Here is a 19,547-nt window from a genome sequence, read left to right as displayed (position 1 = left end):
GTCTCAAGGTCCTAGGTGCCTCAAGGGGCGGTAACCCTCGAACCTCCTGGTGGACACCGGTGGTCAGGGAAGCCGTCCGACTGAAGAAGGAGGCCTTCAGGGATTTGTTATCCCGGGGGACTCCCGAGGCAGTTGCAAGGTACCGACAGGCCCGAAGGGCAGCAGCCTCAGCCGTGGCCGAGGCAAAGCAGCGGGTGTGGGAGAAGTTCGGAGAAGACATGGAAAAAGACTTTCGGGCGGCACCAAAGTTGTTCTGGAAAACTGTCCGACACCTCAGGAGGGGGAAGCAGGGAACCATCCAAGCTGTGTACAGTAAGGATGGGACGTTGTTGACCTCAACTGATGGAGTGTTAGGGCGTTGGAAGGAGCACTTTGAGGAACTCCTGAACCCGACAACTCCGCCCTCTATGTTAGAGGCAGAGCTGGAGTATGAAGGGGGATCGACACCAATCTCCCGGGGGGAGGTCACTGAGGTCGTCAAACAACTTCACAGTGGCAAAGCCCCGGGGGTGGATGAGATCCGCCCAGAAATGCTGAAGGCTCTGGGTGTTGAGGGACTGTCATGGTTGACACGTCTCATCAACGTTGCGTGGAAGTCGGAAACAGTACCGAAGGAGTGGCAGACCGGAGTGGTGGTTCCCCTTTTCAAAAAGGGGGATCAGAGGGTGTGTGCCAATTACCGAGGCATCACACTACTCAGCCTCCCCGGGAAAGTTTACTCTAAGGTACTCGAAAGGAGGGTCAGGCCGATTGTCGAACCTCAGATTGAGGAGGAACAATGCGGATTCCGTCCTGGTCGTGGAACGACGGATCAGCTTTTTACTCTCGCAAGGATCCTGGAGGGTGCCTGGGAGTATGCTTATCCAGTCTACATGTGTTTTGTAGACTTGGAGAAGGCATATGACCGGGTTCCAAGGGAGTCACTGTGGGAGGTGCTGCGGGAGTATGGGGTGAGGGGGTCTCTACTCAGGGCCATCCAATCTCTGTACTCCCAAAGCGAGAGCTGTGTCCGGGTCCTCGGCAGTAAGTCGGACCCATTTCAGGTGAGGGTTGGCCTCCGCCAGGGCTGCGCTTTGTCACCAATCCTGTTTGTAATATACATGGATCGGATTTCGAGGCGTAGTCGTGGGGGAGGGGGTCTGCAGTTCGGTGGACTAAGGATTGCACCACTGCTTTTTGCAGATGATGTGGTTCTGATGGCTTCATCGGTCTGCGACCTTCAGCACTCACTGGATCGGTTCGCAACCGAGTGTGAAGCGGCTGGGATGAGGATCAGCACCTCCAAATCTGAGGCCATGGTTCTCAGCAGGAAACCGATGGACTGTCCACTCCAAGTAGGGAATGAGTCCTTACCCCAAGTGAAGGAGTTCAAGTATCTCGGGGTCTTGTTCTCGAGTGAGGGAACAATGGAGCGTGAGATGGGTCGGAGAATCGGAGCAGCGGGAGCGGTACTGCAGTCTCTTTACCGCACCGTTGTGACGAAAAGGGAGCTGAGCCAAAAGGCAAAGCTCTCTGTCTACCGGGCCATTTTCGTTCCTACCCTCACCTATGGTCATGAAGGATGGGTCATGACCGAAAGAACGAGATCGCGGGTACAAGCGGCCGAGATGGGTTTTCTCCGCAGGGTGGCTGGTGTCTCCCTTAGGGATAAGGTGAGAAGTTCGGTCATCCGGGAGGGACTCGGAGTTGAACCGCTCCTCCTTCGCGTCGAAAGGAGCCAGTTGAGGTGGTTCGGGCACCTAGTTAGGATGCCACCTGGGCGCCTCCCTAGGGAGGTGTTCCAGGCACGTCCAGCTGGGAAGAGACCAAGGGGTAGACCTAGAACCAGATGGAGGGATTATATCTCTTCTCTGGCCTGGGAGCGCCTTGGGATCCCCCAGTCAGAGCTGGTTGATGTGGCCAGGGAAAAGAAAGTTTGGGGCTCTCTGCTGGAACTGCTACCTCCGCGACCCGACCACGGATAAGCGGGAGAAGATGGATGGATGGATGGATGGATAACAGTATTTTAGGGACTTTTTTAAAGTGATGAGTTTTTTCCAAAATATCATGTTCTTTTTCTCAGATGGGGTTTACAAAACGAGGACACTGCCAAAAAGTGAATGAAAAAAAAAAAACTTGGGTCGCAGGTTCCTCAACAGTGCATGACAAGACATCTATCAATATGTGTGTATACCTCCACCATTAAACTGTCATATTCTGCACATTTCTTATACTATCTACATACATAAGAGTATAATTAATATGCATAATATCAGTTAAAATAAGTGCTTCAACATAGTTAACGTTGCAGGAAAGCAATATATTAGACGTTAAGTACTTTGTCAGGCTTAATATTCAACCCAGACTCACGGCATTTCGTGTTATAGTCACGACTTGTAGGCCTATACTAAGTATCATACTATCTATACATCATTTCCATTGGTGGTGATGCGTTTCAGCCACCAGATGGTGCAGATGCTTAAAAGATTAGTTAGGTCTGTGAGTTCACAATGGAGTTTCCAGAATCCGATTATTCATAAAACCCTGCAGGCAAACAAAGCAGTATATTTGAACATTAATTGAATCAAAATGTCATCTTTGTGTCCAGAGACTTACATGATTATGCTGACAATACTTAATTATTCCTATACCTTCCTGTTGTCCTTGTTTAAAATTTGACCCATTCAAAATGTGTTTAATGGATAAAGTTTTATTTTAGTGCCAGAAAAATAACATGTTTGCTCATAGGCTATAGGCCTACTACGTTTTTTCACGAGAAAGGTATAATGATCACTTTCATTAAGTTTTGGATTTGATTAAAATGTATAGCTATATCTGTTATCTTCTGGAGTCAAGTTTGTCAATACTTCAACATTCTTTCCTTTTTTAACTCAGAAATGAGCTTTGATTGTTTTGTAAATGAGGTCTTTGACCATACATTTAAAAAAGGAGAGTACATCTTGTGGTTATACGTAGGAATAAAGTTCCCCTAAAAGGTGAAACATAGATTTTGGTGATTATTTATACTATAGCCTATATGCTTTATAAAGAGTCAAACCAGGAAGGTACAAGTTGATAGGAAGACAACACAAGGGTTAAAATACAGGTTGCACAGGTTTGTTTTGAGCTCTAAGAATTATTTTAAACTCCCATGAGGTACAAAGCAGTCTAGCAGATTTTCCATGACATTTGTAGTGTTATGTTACAGTAGCTTAGTCTTGACTTTTTTATATTTTAAGCAAGTATTTTATAAACTTGACTTTTTTCATATTTCTGATAATATTTGTCATCTTGCAGAAACACGTCCAAACCTTGACTCACTATTCTTATGAATTGGATTTGCGTCATATTCCTCTTCCTCTTCCTTTTTCCAAGGTACAACATGGGGCATATTTTAACATGAAATGGGTTGCATCATTCAGGGTGATCTACAAGGAAATTGACAAGAAGCCAGGGGATTAGGCAACATTGGGGAAGTTACTCAACAAAAGCAATGTTTAGATGAGTGCGGCTAACATCACCATGAGGTCAAGAGGTGAAGAAAAAAATATTCCTTTCTGCTATTATGTTCACATGAAACCCCTTACCTTGGTAAACACGTTTCCTTGTTAATGTGAAACATAATCCCTTGCTTTTTACAGGAGGTGTATGGAGGATTAAAAGGTGAAGTGGTGAAACTCAAATTAAAGGTTACCTTGATAGAGAGGTGTGTTGTGGAAGTGAGAACCCAATCTACTTAATCATACTGAGAATCCATTGAAAGCCCACTTCTAAATATCAAGTAGACGTTTCTCATATCAGCCTGTAAATCTGCAATTCTCAAAATTCATCTCACAATCCATCTATTATTTTCTGTATGTTGTATATAAAACCCCTTCATCGGAGATACCCAAATAAAATCGTATGCGCTTGACTTAATCAGGGTTTTAAATTACTATGATAGGAGTTGTGCAATCTCGCAAAAGATGCCAACTCAGTAGCTTTCCATAGCCGCAAAAGCTCAGAATCTACTGCAGAAATCCAAATTTCCGGGTGAAACAATTCATGACAGAGAATTCAAAGTGTCTAAAGTCCTGAAGGAAACATTTTGGAATATTCAAAATAAGGCTTTCTTTTACAAAATCTACAATGCATTCGTAATAATGAGTGGAACAATAGCTGAATGTGAGTAAGCGCCTTGGAATCAGCATGAGAAATGATAATCCTAAAAGAGCAACAATGAGCAACAAAAGGCATTATGGGATTTAAGGACAGGATTGGAATCTACAGTAGATAATGTGTTTTAAGCAATGTGGGACTGGAAGCTGGGAAAAAATAAATAATGAGATTAACTGTTTTACATAAAATAAATGGAAAATAATGCTTATTTAATCAAAACGTTGCATTAAGTTGTAAGAATTGAGCTGGGAGCCTAACGTTAGCCCTTCAGCTAATAATAATAACAATACATTTTATTTAGAGCCGCCTTTCAAAGCACCCAATGACCCCTTACAATTCAGAAAATATACTTAAAAAAGCTTCAAAAGGACAGTAACAGGGAACATGTAGGGAAACAGGGGACATGTAGCACTACAGTGAGTAGGCTGATCTGAACAGGGACGTGAATGTGGTGATTGTGTCAGACTGTCGGATGTGTGGGGGGAGAGAGTTCCGTAGTTTGGGAGCAGTGCAGCTAAAACCCTGAGCACCCATGGTGACTGGGCGTGGGGTGGGGATGGTTAGCAGGCCAGCAGAGGAAGAGCGGAGGGAGCGAGAGGGGGTGTACTCCTGAAGGAGGTCGGCCAGATAGGTGGGGGCCAGGTCGGGAAGGGCTTTGAATGTGAGCAGGACATTTTTGTAGTCAATCCGTATACTTTACAGAGAGCAAGTGCAGTTGGATGAGGAGAGTTCTGAATGATTTGGTGTTGATTGAGGAGTTTGCTGGGAAGGCCTGAGAGGATGGTATTGTCAATGCGGGATGTTACAAATGCATGAACCAGGACTTCAGTGATGGATTGAGATAGGGATGGGTGGAGTCTGGAGATGTTTCGTATATGAAAGAATGCAGTCCGGGTGATGTTTTTTATGTCGGGCGCAAATGAGAGGGAGCTGTCCAGAATAACACCAAGGTTCTTGACTTGGGTGGAATAGGGAACAGGGAAACCGTCTATGATTAGGTCTGGAGCAGAGGGGGGTCGAGCTTTGGAGGGGATGGATTTGGAGCCAACGAGCAGGCGTTTTGCTCCCAATGACCTTAAGGAAGTTACGGCTCATCCAGCTCCTGATTTCCTGGGGGCAGGTGGTGAGAGAGGTGGGGGGCAGGGCAGTGTTGGGTTTGGTGGATATGTAGACCTGTGTGTCGTCAGTATAACAGTGACATTTGGCATCACGGTGACGGAGGATAGTGCCAAGGGGAAGGAGGTCAATTATGATGAGGAGTGGACCCCAAACTGACCCCTGGGGGACACCATGTGAAACAGTGGAGCAGCTAGACTTGTTGTTATTGAGTTGAATAAACAGTTTTCTGTCTGTAAGGTAGTTGAAAACCAGGAGAGTGCAGCACCAGTGGTCCAAAAATCTGCCAAACGCTTATGTCAGCCCTCCAGCTAGCTTATGTTAGCCCTCCAGCTAAATCACTTTAGCCCTACAGCTGTCACATGGTGGATTAAGGCTACATATATTAACTTATAACAGCTGTGTTCTCATTACTTTACAATTTCGAAGAAACAGATTAAACTATGAACCCATTCATTATCTTCCCGTCCATCGAATGCTCTCTTTTTCTTCTGTGCCAGTCCCCACATCCAGACCCTCTTTGCCCTTTTACAACTCCTTTCCCTCCAGTGCAGTCACCTATCCTTCCCCCACTGTTCACCTGTTCCCACTTTTTCATCAGCCCTTTAGATATTTAGCTGGCTCCTTTTCATGAACTCCTCCTCCAGTCTTTGATATCTAGCAGGATTAAATGTATAACGCTTCCGCATCCAACAAGGATTACAATACACTAGCTACATTTCATTTAAAATTCTGCTTCATAAGTGCAGATTTGTACCAAAAGGAGATCACACATTATGACATAATTATGAAGTCCAGAAAGGCCCCTCAGACTAGGCTGTCAGTAAAAACATTTGGTTTTCAACTATATTTCTAGAGCAGCCTAAAATTAGCTGTTTTGATATGTTTAAGTGTAAACTACGAAAATATCTGTTCAGTCTGGCTCTTATGTTTTATTTTATATTATTATGTATTACTATTTTTACACAGTCGAATATCGTTATGATTTTGCCCTCCTTTTCAGTTTTATCCAGATGTGAGTGTTGATCATGATTTAGGTCCTGTTTTATTCATATTTTTTCTTTAAACATCCTAAGTACATTCAGAGGCCTGTAAATCACTTTTTAATGCATTTGATTTGTTTGAAAGGTGTTTAATTGTTTGCGGCAGCATATCCTTAAATGGTACAATTCTGTCTGGATTGAATACATTTGGTTCCTATTTCCTTTGCTTTGCACTTGCACAATTTTTGTTCCTTTCCTAACATTTGGACTACCTATGCTGTAAAATGAATTATCTCTTCGATTTACACACGGCATCTATTGCACGTCTGTCCGTCCTGGGAGAGGGATCCCTCCTCTGTTGCTCTCCCTGAGGTTTCTCCCATTTTTCCCTTTAAACTGTGGGTTTTCTCCGGAAGTTTTTCCTTGTACGATGTGAGGGTCTAAGGACAGAGGGTGTAGTTTTTTTCTCAAACTGATATTCTGAACAATCTGTGCTGTTGCATTAGCTGTAAAGTGTCTCTACTGTAGGCTATTTTTATTATATGTACAGCACTTTGGCTCGACCAAAAATCGTTTCTAAATATGCTTTATAAATAAAACTTGATTTGATTTGAATTGTATGGCTAATGTACACAAATCTAAACCATGTGCATGATACAATCCTCAAAATATTTGCACAAAGCACCAACATATTAAGCTGTTATATTGATATTTATTTTAATATGTTTTTGTAGACTGATGCTTACTTTTAGACATTTATTTGTACTACTTCTTACAGAAAGTGCAGCAAACCCATCAGAAACAGTTCACAGGGACCAGATTGTTGGCTTGTTGGTTTGTCAAATATTTGGTTACTGGTTCCATGAACATTTTATGATGCAATGTGAATCTCAGAAAACCTAAAGTGAAACCAATAACTATTTACAGCTGTGGAAGTATCCAAAGCAGAGAAAAAAGATAAACATAGATAATTTCAGTGTGAAGAGTGTCATCGACAAAGAATGATAGACCTGATCATGATTTAGAAAAAAAATAGGCTTTATTTTGAAAAGCGTCAACAATCAAAGAGATCAATCGAACAAACAAACAAACAAATAAACATGTGCTGCCTTATTAGTTCTTCAGAGTTAGCTCAGTGAGACACACACTTTTACAAACTTTCACATTTTAAACTTGTATAACTTCAATAATTCTTCTAAAACAGTAGTATTATAAAAACATATTTGAAAAAAGTCAAAAATATTTAGTTTTTTTGCCACATAGACCTGAATATATAAAATTCAATTTTTAAATAGAGGAAACACTCAGTTATTTGTGTGATCCACCCCTTTCCCTCATCTTGATGATTGCTGAAGGGGTTGCTCTCAGTTTACACCCTCTTCACTCCAGTGCAGACGGTCCTCTGTGTACACAAATATTTAGATTAAAGTCAATAATGTGTTGAACACTTAACTGAAGTGATGAAAGGTACAAGACACACAGATTACGTTGGCGTCGGTACAACATGACTCAGCGGCTGCGGTTTGTAGCTCACTTCAACTTAATGAGGCTTGCAACAAGGTGTTTTTACAATAACCATTACAGATTATAAACTTGAAAAGATTATTTTAATTTCAATTTCATGTCTTTGAAACTTAAGTCAAATGTTGTGTTAAAAATGTTGGCTTGTGTTCTGTAAAATGCTTTAAATGACCACATTTGAAACTCAAACTTTCTTACCATGAAAATGTAGTATTTTTAATAGTTAGAGTTATAAAATATTGGATGAATTGCGTAGAATCACAGTTTGTTATTGTATGATCAAGTGTAGACATGCAGGTTTGTCAGCTTTTTAAACAGACAAACAAAAGCAATGGAACAAGTACCAGGTCAGATTTGCTGATAAGTAATTAAAATAGTAATGTCATTTTCAATGAGGAATGTGTAACGAACACTTTTCTAGTAACTTGCATTGGCACACATACATTTTTTTCTTGCATTGAGGTTACAAAAATACAATGTTTACACCATGTCCTTTCAAAATGTAGAGCTGAAACATATCTAGAGTCAAGGTACCTTATATTGTTGTTTCTTGCAGAATTTCCTCAGGACTTTCACATGCTTCACCACCCGTTGGACCCACGGTTCGTCAACAGGCACACACAGCTTCCTGCCTGCTCTGGTCACCAAACTGCAAAGAACACCAAATCATCCAGGTCAAGGTGAGATATGATCATGTTTCTGTACCTTGTGAGTCCCACACACACCACCTCAACTCACATCATGGCATTAATAGAGCAGCCATGTCCGCTGATCTGTTGACGGTAGTCTACCACTATTCTGTTATCAATTGCTTTGGGGTTGACACTCAAGCAGCAGTCCATGGGTATCTGCGCGAATGTCACTGAAACACAAATAGGATCAGGTCAGTTTAGTATAAAATGAGATTCCACTACTAATATATACATGAAATGTCCTCAAAGAGAGCATATTTCAACAGCTTAAAGGAGCGCTTTGCTTTCTGGGGTTTTCCCTTTCCTATAGTGTGTTATATAGCTTTTGGTGCATGTAAATGCACAAAGGCTAAAATCCCTGTGTTCCCTCCAGAGGGAGTTTCTCCCTCTCCCCCTTCATGAAGCGCCTCCATTGGACTTCTTTGTTTACATGGGTAACATAGGGAAATCTCAGTAGAACACTTGTGCTTCTATTGGCTAGTGCTTCAACACATTGAATACAAAAATGACGATGTTTAAGCAACTGCACATTTAACATTAAAAAAAATTCTCTAGCAGAATACACAATAAAACCTCAAGTTAAGAACATTTTAAAGCATAATAAAATAAAACAAAATGATTGTCCTGGGAGCTGGAGTTTACCTTTCATGGAAGAAATGAATGGTTACGATTTTGCTTTAATCATTACTCCGGCAATATGATATCTTCTCTGAGTAACAAGTGCAGGTACCTTGAACACACGATGCTGTGTCATTACTGACACAACTAAAGTTGTTCTTGATTGGTCCTTGTCACCTGACTTGGGTTTCCGGTAGTTCACTTGAACTTTCATTTACTACAAAGAAGGAGCTGAGGAGAGGGGAAAACCAGCAGCACTCCCTCCCTACAGCCTCACTGTGTTTGTTTTGGTAGCTTAAATTAAATGCATTGTGGAACATTTTCACTATTTAAGCGGTTAACTGACCTAACCTGAAATTATTCAAGGTATTCAACTTGATATAACCTTGAAATGATGTATGCTCTCTTATATATTAGCACATTTCTTATCATTTTAACCATGCAAAACGTACTGTAAAACCTTTCTTAGACCATTTTTGTATTCTTAATTTTTATTTTTAATCTGTAGATATAAGCAGAAGAACTTGCCATATTATTTTTTCCCTTCCCCTTTCTCTAAACCACTACCTCTTCTTCAAGTGGAATTGTTCAGATACATCCTGTTCTCTTCTGGCATTGACATGTCCCTATAGGGTCTCTGAGAGGATGCCTTACCTGTGCAGCAGCAGCAGGTGATGAAGAGGATGCAGAAGAAAAGCTTGGTGTCGCCCCACGGAGCCATGTCTGGTAGCTTAGCTGATGAGGTTGTCTCTTTGTCTCTCTGGAAGCTGATTGGCTGAGCCTGCTGTTCTTTTCAGCACCTGCAGTGGCAAAGTTTGTGAGGCTTCTGTCCTTGATGGCTGCTCTTATATCAGTGTCCACTCAGTTTCACTTTTCATTTCCCTGCCCCTCCTCCTCCTGCTCGGGCTCTTCTGGCCGCTAAGGTCACCTATTATTCCAATTCCCAGCACTATTCAGATTTTCTCAGAAGATTACTTACAGTTTCAGTTCTTTATTGATACAGCATGATGTGACGTTAATTCTTCAAATTATGATCCGTTTTAGAGTAAAAATAAACTGCCAAAAATAATGACAGTAACGGCCAAAACACCAATCTCTTTAAAGAGGTCCACAAACCAATGAGTTACTGTATGTCACTGTTACTTTGTCCACTTGTTATACAAGGAGTTCCAATACCTTTACTGAAGAGCAGAGTATTTCATATGCATCCTGCCAAAAGTACCAGCGTTTCCTACTAGATCGAATTACATTTTGCAATAACAGAGCCAGCATGACTCTTTTTCAGACCACACACAGCAAATATATGAGCTAAAGGGTAAAACGTTCAAGATGCAATGTTATTACAACACAACATACTTTTTAAGGGCAACTGAAGTACAGTACATACCTAAAGTATGACAAAATGTGATCTGGAATGCCCCCACAATCTATAATTTTACTGCATACTAAACTAAAGTAATACTACTTTGACTCCGAAATCTGGGTTTCCTTTCAAATGTAAGCTGCAATCATAATTTAACTCACCATAGTTAGAATTGATCTTCTTAAACAACATCTTGTCCAACAACATACTGTATTTTCCTGCTATATTTTTTCTTCTTTTAGAATTTAACAGCAAATTATAATTTCTCCTGCACTGTTCTTATTTTAACAACAGGCTGTCACTTTAATGTTTTTATCATAAGAGATAAAAGAAAGACACTGTGCCCTTAGCAGTAAACTTGACTGTAAAACAAGGTTTTTTCACATCAGTGGCGGACTCAGTCTGTCTGAGGAGACAAGGGTGAAGAAAATAAAAAAGGACACCAGCTGTATGCAGTGGGCTACCAGTGCGACTATTGTTTGTTATGTAGAGTAACCTTTATGACACTGCGTTGTTTATTGTCCTTTTAAAATACACGTTTCATCTACCTTGAGGATACATCTTGAGGATACATCCAGTGCTTGAGATCACACATGATGATATAACGGTAGGAGAATTAATGTTATTATAGTAAATCCATACCCTCTTTTGTGTTAAACAGAACAAGCACTTCCATTATTACGCAATTTTACATCCTTTTTTTCTGATATATGGTGAAAATATGTATTATATAATATGTATATATGTGAAATATGAGTAACACTTCTCGGAAAAACATTAATTGCAGTGAAACTGATTCTTTGGAAGTTGAGCCTTTATCCCTTCTTCTTGACATCAAATAACTATTTTTTAATTGCTTTGCTATCAGATTACATTATACGGCTGTTGTATTGCATCATCAGTCACACATTAACCGTCGGTTCCTTCACACACTGTAAGGGCCAATGAGGCACTTACAGAGAAGGTTTCCTTTTCTTGTAAATGCCTAGTGGGATGTGTGCCTTATCTGTCAGCTGTATTTACTCTCTTGGAATTTCCCAGCTGAAGTACTTACAGGAAGATATACAAAGTTGTTTGACCTGAGCTGTTGTCTGCAGAGTGAAAGTTTGGCAGGAATCCAGAAAGCAGTTATTGTGTTAAGAGTGAGCATGTCACCTAGGCTGATGGGAAAGGACATGTCTTACCTTCCCTGTGTCTTTGAATACTTTATTAAAACAATTATTTTAATGTTTCCAACGAGCCAAATGTAAAGTCGTGTGGACATCAAGGCCGAAGAAGATCAATCGTAATAGTTTTCTTTAACGTATGATAATTTAATATTGATCAAATAATTAAAACCTACAGAAAATGTTTTTTGGTCACTTGAGGCACTGCACTAAGTTAACAGGTGGTGACTAACAGTTGAGAAAAGTGAAGCCAAAGCAGAAGGGCCTTAAATCTGCGTTCAGGTTTTAAGCAACAGGGAGACTTACTGTAAGTCTGATTGAAAATAACGCCAGACTTCTCACTGGATTGTGTATTGGTAAACATAAGTCCATGGTCTAAATCGCTAGTTTCAAGTGTTCTTCATTACAGTATGTGGTCCATTTTTATAAATTAGGATCCCATTTAGGTTAAAATGGAGAACAACGTCCGTGTGGGGCTACCTTGTGATTGACAGGTTGCTACCAAAGCATTATCCACGTTTTGTTCTTCAACTTTTCCAGATTCCCAGTAGTTTTCACTTAGTACAAGTGCTTTGTAGCATTTTTGTTGCCTGAAAGTGTATTTGCCAGTGTTGGTTGAGACTGTCCTCTTGTGTCATTGCTGGATGGCAAATGTTACATTGACTAGATCCATTTGTTATATAAAGTCTATATGAATAAGCCTAATATAGCCATATCATAACCTCACTCAAGTTAACAAACAGTAGTTTAATGCCAAATCAGCAGTTATTAATTTGGAGTTTTATTTCAGATCAACTGGTGAGGTCCAGTATTTTATCTACGGCTACCCTCCAAAAAAAACTCCTTGGAAAATGTTAATGTTCTTTAGCAGCTACATTTACTTAGTTCACAAGCTAGTTGTCAACTTGTTATGACTGTTCCAAGGAAGGAAGATAACTTGAGTCCTTTTTTGGTCTTGCTGCAGCCTAAAACCACACAGATGAGAACAAAGCGTGTCAAAACAACGAACCCAGCGCCCGTGAAACTGGAAACATAGCTCGAAGCTTAAAGATACTAAATCGCTCGGTAGAACTTGAGTTAGCTACAGGGTCTGGTAAAGATTCTCTGTGGTTATTCTAGCCTTTTGGAACAGCTGTACTTGTTTAAAACATTTTAGCAATGCTTTCTTGCAACTCCATTTGCATGTGATATTGTTGCTATTGCATAAATGTTGATTTGAGAATGAATCAGTCATAATAATCCAATAATATTAAACATTATAACACTCTTGTATGTTTTGCTTATAACGGACATCTGCAGCAAATCTGTTCCGGGTAACTAAATGCTCATGGAGTTTATGTCTTATTTTTGGCCTATCTGTGATCCAACAAAGCCCCATGTGCAATGTGGGGAACTCCACAGGATGCTCTTGTACAGTACATTAGGGGTCTTGTTCTTTGGCCTTGAGGACAATTTGTGGCTGTGAGCCCAGAGACACTGACTCGTAGAAAGAAGCTCATAAGGTCAAATGAAGTTGGAAGGACCACCGCTCTGAAACGCTGAGGTCCCAGCTTTCAGTTTCAGCAGAGATCAAATGTTCTTGGGAAAATAATTTATGCCTGCACAACTGACTGCTTACCAAAATTAGAAGGGCCCTATTCTGCTTTTTTGTTTTTCTATTCACTCTCGTGTGTTTTATAGGTTTTTGTGCATGTAAAATTGTAAATGGTCTGCATAGATTAAAATCCCAAAGTTCTTTCCAGAGGGCGTTTCTCCCCCACATATCCTCCCACCCCACCTGCCTGAAACGCCTCAATTGCTCCTTTTCCTCCGTGACATAGTGGCATCACTATGTATCACTCACGCTTCTATTAGCTAGTGCCACAACACATTGTAGGTGATCGGCAATCACAACAGAGCCGGCCAGCTAACCAATCAGAGCAGACTGGGCTCTGGTTTCAGACAGAAGAAAATGCAGTATGAGAAAAATAAAGACCTTTTTCAACATTAAAATATGTAAACATGTCACAGTAGAGGCACAAAATACAAATATGAACCTGAAAATGAGCATACTAGGGGCCCTTTGAATTGCAATGCAAATTCTAGTCAGGAGATTTAATAAAAACTATGGCTTGTCTTCAGTCTAAGATCAAATTCATATTCCAATGCCCATTTCAACTTAGACTTGTTTTTGAATCTGCTTGCTTTTGTATTTTGTTCATTTTATTTTGTGTATTTCTTATTTTTTTATTTGCTATGGCTTTTTCTAAATTGATGTAAAATGAACTCTCCTGGCCACCGTAGGAAACATATGACATCCAGTCATTTATACAGGTATAGCTCAACACCTTTTCTCTCTGTTGATAAGATCTCGTCCAGTTTTTGGTATATTTGAATGTCATTGAAGCGTACCAGTACCGAGACATTGAAGTATAAATACACGCCTTAGTTGAACCCAGGCCATCTGGGTAAAGAAATTGATCTCATCCCTCCTTAACGACCAGCATCATGACAAATATTTGACACATTGCTTATGGAAATGTTCATTTATTTTAATAGTTGTTATATTAACTCTAGTGGATGCAGTTAGATGATGTGTGTTAGAGAAAAGAAATCCACTAAAAGTTACAATATATCAAACTTTATTGAGAAACTTTTTTGAAACATAAATCTACTTTTTATACATGGTCATACTAAAATACACTTTAAATCCAACTTATTATAAAATATAAACACATCTTGACCAACATAATTTAGGGATATTATCCTCAGGCACCTTACAGTCTTATGGTTGAAAGAAAACGAACAATTGTACATTTCACTCAATAGATAATAAAAAAAAAAAAATTCCTTCACAAATGTATTTAGACCGCATTCACCACAAATGAGAGGACAAATATCAAGAACTGTACATTTAGCTACTGATGATTCACTGGCATGATGAGGGGATGATTCCTCAAAGATCTTAAAGATAAGATCTTCTCAAACGGTTTGATCTACTAAAGTACGAGACTGAAGCCAAATGGAAATGATTCTGCCGTCTTCTGCCCTCAGTTAAGAGTCGGCCCTTTTCGTTTGTCAGCAGCCTTTTCTCACAGTCCACTCCTCTACACCTGCAGAAAGAAAGAATTTAAAATCAAACTCTTTGTAAAAAAAGGTGCAATATGCCTTCACAGAGGTGATATCATTATGTTTAAAGTTCAGCGAGAGAATATAGAACGTACCTGATTAGTGATTTCTTTGATGTTTTTGATTCAGCTGTCTAATGTAACTCTTCACCCAGGCTTTATCGTTAGGATGGGAGACGCAGAGGGTTTTTCCAACTTTTGAAACAAACCTGAAAAAGCAGATAAGAGACAGAGGTGAGAACACTAAACAGAATGCTGAAAAAAACACACAAAATAGGAGAAACCAGCTCCTGTAAAATCACAGGGCATCTCATCAAATTGCTTTATGTTGCCACTAAATGCATACAAATATTTTACATACACAGTAGCGCTGATGGAGCATCCTTGTCCAGCATCCTGAATGGTGTAGCTTTGGAGGATTTGGAGCGGCAAACGCTTCTCAGCAACCTTGATACAGCAGTCTTGGGCAATCTGGGCTGGAAGAACACAGAGAAACAAATTCATCAGGAGAGCACATGTGCATTAAATTAAGGAAAGTGTCCATAGACCTGGGGCTTTATCGATTGAACCTAAGTTACAGGAGAGTACAGCAGGTGAACAGACATGCTCCTTACAGTCACTGTCAAAGCATTCTGAAATACAAATCTACTTTATTGCTAATGCAAAGAAAGTGTCTTACCTGATGCAAACCCAACGCTGATGACACCCAGCAAGAGGAGAAGTGCAATTCGAGAGGCCATGTCTCTGTTTCTTCGCAGGTCTGAGCTCAGGTTGGTTCTTCAGGGAGTCTCTTCAGGAGTACAGAGGTGTTGCTGTGAGGAGGAGAGCTACAGGTGTATTTATACAAGTGTGTGGCGAAAGTGAAAGTGTGATTGGTGGTCGATGACGGGAAACGGGAGAAAGTTGGCAACAGACTTGCACGTGCACGGCCAATTTCCTCTACACTCCTCTCTCTTTTGTTTCTTGCCAGAATTTTCCAACGTGTCTTTTCAGATGCTGCCCTGAGGCAGATCTTTATCAGGTCATTTGTATTTCATGAGAAATACCTTCCATGCTTCATGCAACCCAGACATGCGCTATAGTTATAGACATATAGACAATTCATTAATAAGCACAATCATAAATCAGCAAATACTGTATATTTTCATTTTGACTTTTTTTGCAATCCAACAAACTGCAAACATTCCTGTGTTTCCCTTTAACATGTCCTCTTAGCAGGGAAAAATACCTTCACATTTGAAGTACAGTACATAAATACTGAATTGGCCAAATTGGGGCCCTATGCGAAAAGTTGTCATGAGGTGACCTGTCCTTTTTTGTTTTTTTTATTATTCCTTGTTGTATGTCGTTATATGTCGTGCAACATGATGGTCAGTTAAGTTCTGTTTGTCTTGAAATGCCCTGCCAGGATTATTAATAAAATAAAAAATTATTATTCAATATATATATATATATATATAATACTAGCCTGTAGCCTTGTTATCTGTCCTATAAGCACATATAAAGAGAGGGATACAGTTTAATTGAAGGTTAAGTAAGTGGATGGTAAACTGTAAACCAAGATAACCAAACTTTATCTTTATATGTCTTTATCTTGTCTCTTCAGTTATAATCACACATTTAATTTCAAAGTGGTGACAGTGCGGTTTGGGGATTTTTCATTAGATGCGTTCAGTAAGCACCATTTATGCTTGTCTGTGTGGGCGTTTTTGCATGAACGAGCATGCATCCAAATACTGAATACAATCTCTAAGTGTGGGAGTTTTTGAGGAAAAAGAGATCTTTGTTCCTGCCAGAGGCGTAGGTTTTGTAGAGTGATGCAACTGAGGACATTTTGAGGCATGTGTGGATAAACTTGTTGGACAGGATGTTTTGACCATTAATTTGTTTTGATTTATTACCAGTTATTGTCTATTCCCACTGCTTAGGCAACACATGATATCCATTTATTAAAGGAGTGGTTAAAAACTAGAGGAACCACAAACTTTGTCCAGCAACTTTAATGTTTTGGTTTTCTCTCACTGTTTTTAAAACGTTTTCAAATATTATAGTCATCAGAGATTACTCAAAATTAATTAAATTATATTTCCACTGTTTATTTCAAACTATTTAGCAGCTAAGAACTCAATAAAATTCCTTGTATCTTAAACCTATAACATGTCAAAGTGACACTAGAGACTCTACATTCATGTGATGGCATCCATTTATAAGGTTTGTTGTCCACCAAGTGGACAGAAACAGGATAAATACTAATGTGGCTAAGCATCTGCAGGTTATAAAGGGGGGAGAACATGTTTTCAACAGAAGCAGTACATCTTGGAATTCTCATTATGTAAAATAATTTATTTGCAAACTCTGTGGTGATTATGTTTAATTTGACTTTTTAACATGCTCATTGGGATTTTTACTGTGCTTAATATTTTTGCCACATTTAAAGGCCAGTGTGAGTTCATGGTTTTGGTCAATGTATCCACTGTGTTCATGGGGAAGTGAAATTAAATGCCAGACAAATGGCTCAAGGTTCAAATAGCCTCTGTTATGCTTGTTTCAAAGAACAAAGGAGTTGTTTATTTTCATAGTGGCCCAGGATATTGCATAATTTGTGTGGAAAACAGTGAGAACATGATCTACAAAATACAAACCTTCCTAGCCACTAGAGGTTCATATTGTAAATACTAAGGAGAGATTAAATTGCACATCCTAAAGTAAATTGAAAATCAAGCAATAATTTCAAAGATGCTCTGACTGGCAGAAGCTCTTAAGCAGTTTACTATCAAATGCTGGGATCACCATTATACAGGCGTTGTAATAAGGACATGGATATTAAGATAACATGGGGGCCAGATGGTTTGTTACAAAGAGCCATCTGAAAAATCAAGTCATTGGAAACTGAACAGGGCAGGCACTTTAAAAAATGACTTGGCAGACGCATATAACTGATTCTATGCAGCATTTAGGCTAATCTCGGAAAGAGCTGCAATTGGCGTTTTTTACAAACACCAATGCCAACCTGATTGGTCCAAACCATGGTGGTTTGGACACATACGTATAACTTGAAGCATATCAAGCTTTGATGTCATTTGTCAAAGGCTTACCTCAATTTTCCTGCTAGATCGAGGGTCACCATCGAGCCATCAACCTTTCCTAAACCTAACCCTAAACCCTAACTGTAACCATACACATATAGGAAAGGAATGTTTTTTAGCTAGTGGGTTACCATCTAGACACATTCATGTTTATATGTTATTTTGATATTTTGGGGATTCCACGTTTTCAGATATAGAATTACAAAACAAAATCTTGAATATGATTACGACATTACTTAAGATAGCATTTAGTTATTATTAAAACATTTCTTCATCGCTTCCTCTTTTATTTCTGCTCCCTAAACAGTCATCTAAAAACACATTTAATCCAGACATAGCTGCGGGGCTTGAGGCCGCTCAGCACTCAGAGGCTACCTGAATAATCAGTGTGTCAACATACCGCATGAGCCCATGTGATTTGTAGGTCCATTGTAGATGGAACGTATTGATGTGAAACTGGATGTTTCAGTGGCAAAGCATATTCAGTATCTGTAGTTTGAAGTTACCTATTTTCTGGCTCTGTTCCTAATAAAACAGTTGTGATCTTGTTTCAGCCAAGGTTTCACAGATGATTGTGGTAGATGACTTGCTTAGAGCCACAGTTTTGAATTCCATGATTACAGTTTGTTTACTTTTGTAGTATTAAAAAATGGCAATCATCCTCGTGCTTTTTGCACATAAAATGAGTTGTTGCCAACAAAAACATTGTTTCTGCTTGCAAAGTTTCACTGCAGCACTACCATGAACTCAGACACTTTAGATTTTGGGAAACCGACCCCTCTCCGACTGAAGTGTAATCACGTTGTTAGACCACTGGTTAAGGTTTACTCTCGACCTATTCAGATAGGCCGATGGTTTACAGTTGGTTTATCAGAGCTTTATTGCTGAAAACAGGAGCCTGATGTGCTGCTGGGAAAATACTAAAGCACGTAAATGCTGAACCACACATAAAATAAAACCGAAATAGTATGTCAAAGGACAAAAGGTTGCATAGAGCCGCAGTCTTGGTATTCAACCAAAAAGTGACCTCCAAGTCAAACACAAAAATCACAATACTCTTCTTTGTGGCATGATCTATGCATTTACTGCTCACACCCTGAGGACAACCACTCCTCTACTTGCACAGTCAACCTCCTCAATTCTCAAATTGGAGTGCAAACAAGTCCGGGGAACCACGTGATTTTCAGGAAACAGGGAAAGTCTGAAATGCATTTGTTATAAAAAGGAAGCAGGCAAGAAGTAATCGAAACTCAACTGAGCTAACGGAGCATGGTAGTGAGAGTGTAACTGCAGTTGAAATTGTACAGTATGTGCAGAGACTTGATTTAGTGTTGTTTAACAGCTGCACTGCTGGCAGCACTACACCCCTGCAGAGCTGAATGTGCATTAAAGAGGTGTTTTATGCTTCTGGGTGTTTTCCCTTTCTTGAAGTGTGTCATATAGGTCTTTGTGCATGTAAAGGCTAAAATCCCAAAGTTCCTCGATTGGACTCCTTTGTTTACTTCGGTAACATAATGACATCACTATGTAACACTTGTGTTTCTATTGGCATGCGCTCAAACACATTGTTCATGTTCGGCTAACGGTGGGACATATCTAAGCGGTTGACCAATCATAACAGAGCCGGTCAGCTAACCAATCAGAGCAGACCTGGCTCTCGTTTCTGACAGAGGGTGTTAAAGGGGATCTATTTAGCTAATTTTCATGTTTCATATTTGTATTTTCTCCTTACATACTTTAATATTCAAAAAGGTATTT

At 39.8% G+C, this 19,547-nt stretch overlaps 2 protein-coding genes across 2 annotated transcripts; both read right to left on the bottom strand.

Moving 5' to 3' along the window:
* Positions 1–7,256: 7,256 nt before the first annotated feature.
* LOC307044705 (C-C motif chemokine 19-like) lies at positions 7,257–9,857 on the bottom strand. The gene is made up of 4 exons (XM_079690008.1): positions 9,722–9,857; positions 8,496–8,619; positions 8,292–8,406; positions 7,257–7,638 (listed from the first exon to the last, which is right to left on the bottom strand). Exons 1-4 carry the CDS (start codon positions 9,786–9,788, stop codon positions 7,606–7,608), a joined length of 339 nt encoding a protein of 112 aa, XP_079546134.1. The 5' UTR covers positions 9,789–9,857; the 3' UTR covers positions 7,257–7,605.
* A 4,343-nt stretch (positions 9,858–14,200) lies between these two features.
* LOC307044520 (C-C motif chemokine 21-like) lies at positions 14,201–15,522 on the bottom strand. Its single transcript, XM_079689829.1, has 4 exons — positions 15,383–15,522; positions 15,065–15,179; positions 14,800–14,912; positions 14,201–14,688 (listed from the first exon to the last, which is right to left on the bottom strand). The coding sequence occupies exons 1-3, from the start codon at positions 15,441–15,443 to the stop codon at positions 14,804–14,806; spliced, it is 285 nt and encodes a 94-aa protein (XP_079545955.1). The 5' UTR covers positions 15,444–15,522; the 3' UTR covers positions 14,201–14,688; positions 14,800–14,803.
* Between the last annotated feature and the right edge of the window lie 4,025 nt (positions 15,523–19,547).

This window comes from Notothenia rossii, assembly GCF_949606895.1.
Source record: "Notothenia rossii genome assembly, chromosome: 6".
Taxonomy (NCBI): Eukaryota; Metazoa; Chordata; class Actinopteri; order Perciformes; family Nototheniidae; genus Notothenia; species Notothenia rossii.
The sequence above is the reverse complement of the archived record's forward strand: the minus strand, read 5'-3'. Positions and strand labels throughout refer to the sequence as shown.

What these genes read in the sequence shown, in the direction of transcription:
- LOC307044705 (XM_079690008.1), bottom strand. Translation starts at nt 9,788, where the DNA reads ATGGCTCCGTGGGGCGACACCAAGCTTTTCTTCTGCATCCTCTTCATC. An exon ending in CACCTGCTGCTGCTGCACAG is followed by an intron (nt 8,620 to 9,721) that starts GTAAGGCATCCT and finishes TTTGTGTTTCAG; the next exon opens with TGACATTCGCGCAGATACCC. An exon ending in TGCTCTATTAATGCCATGAT is followed by an intron (nt 8,407 to 8,495) that starts GTGAGTTGAGGT and finishes TGTTCTTTGCAG; the next exon opens with TTTGGTGACCAGAGCAGGCA.
- LOC307044520 (XM_079689829.1), bottom strand. Translation starts at nt 15,443, where the DNA reads ATGGCCTCTCGAATTGCACTTCTCCTCTTGCTGGGTGTCATCAGCGTT. An exon ending in CAGCGTTGGGTTTGCATCAG is followed by an intron (nt 15,180 to 15,382) that starts GTAAGACACTTT and finishes GTGTTCTTCCAG; the next exon opens with CCCAGATTGCCCAAGACTGC. An exon ending in TGCTCCATCAGCGCTACTGT is followed by an intron (nt 14,913 to 15,064) that starts GTATGTAAAATA and finishes CTGCTTTTTCAG; the next exon opens with GTTTGTTTCAAAAGTTGGAA.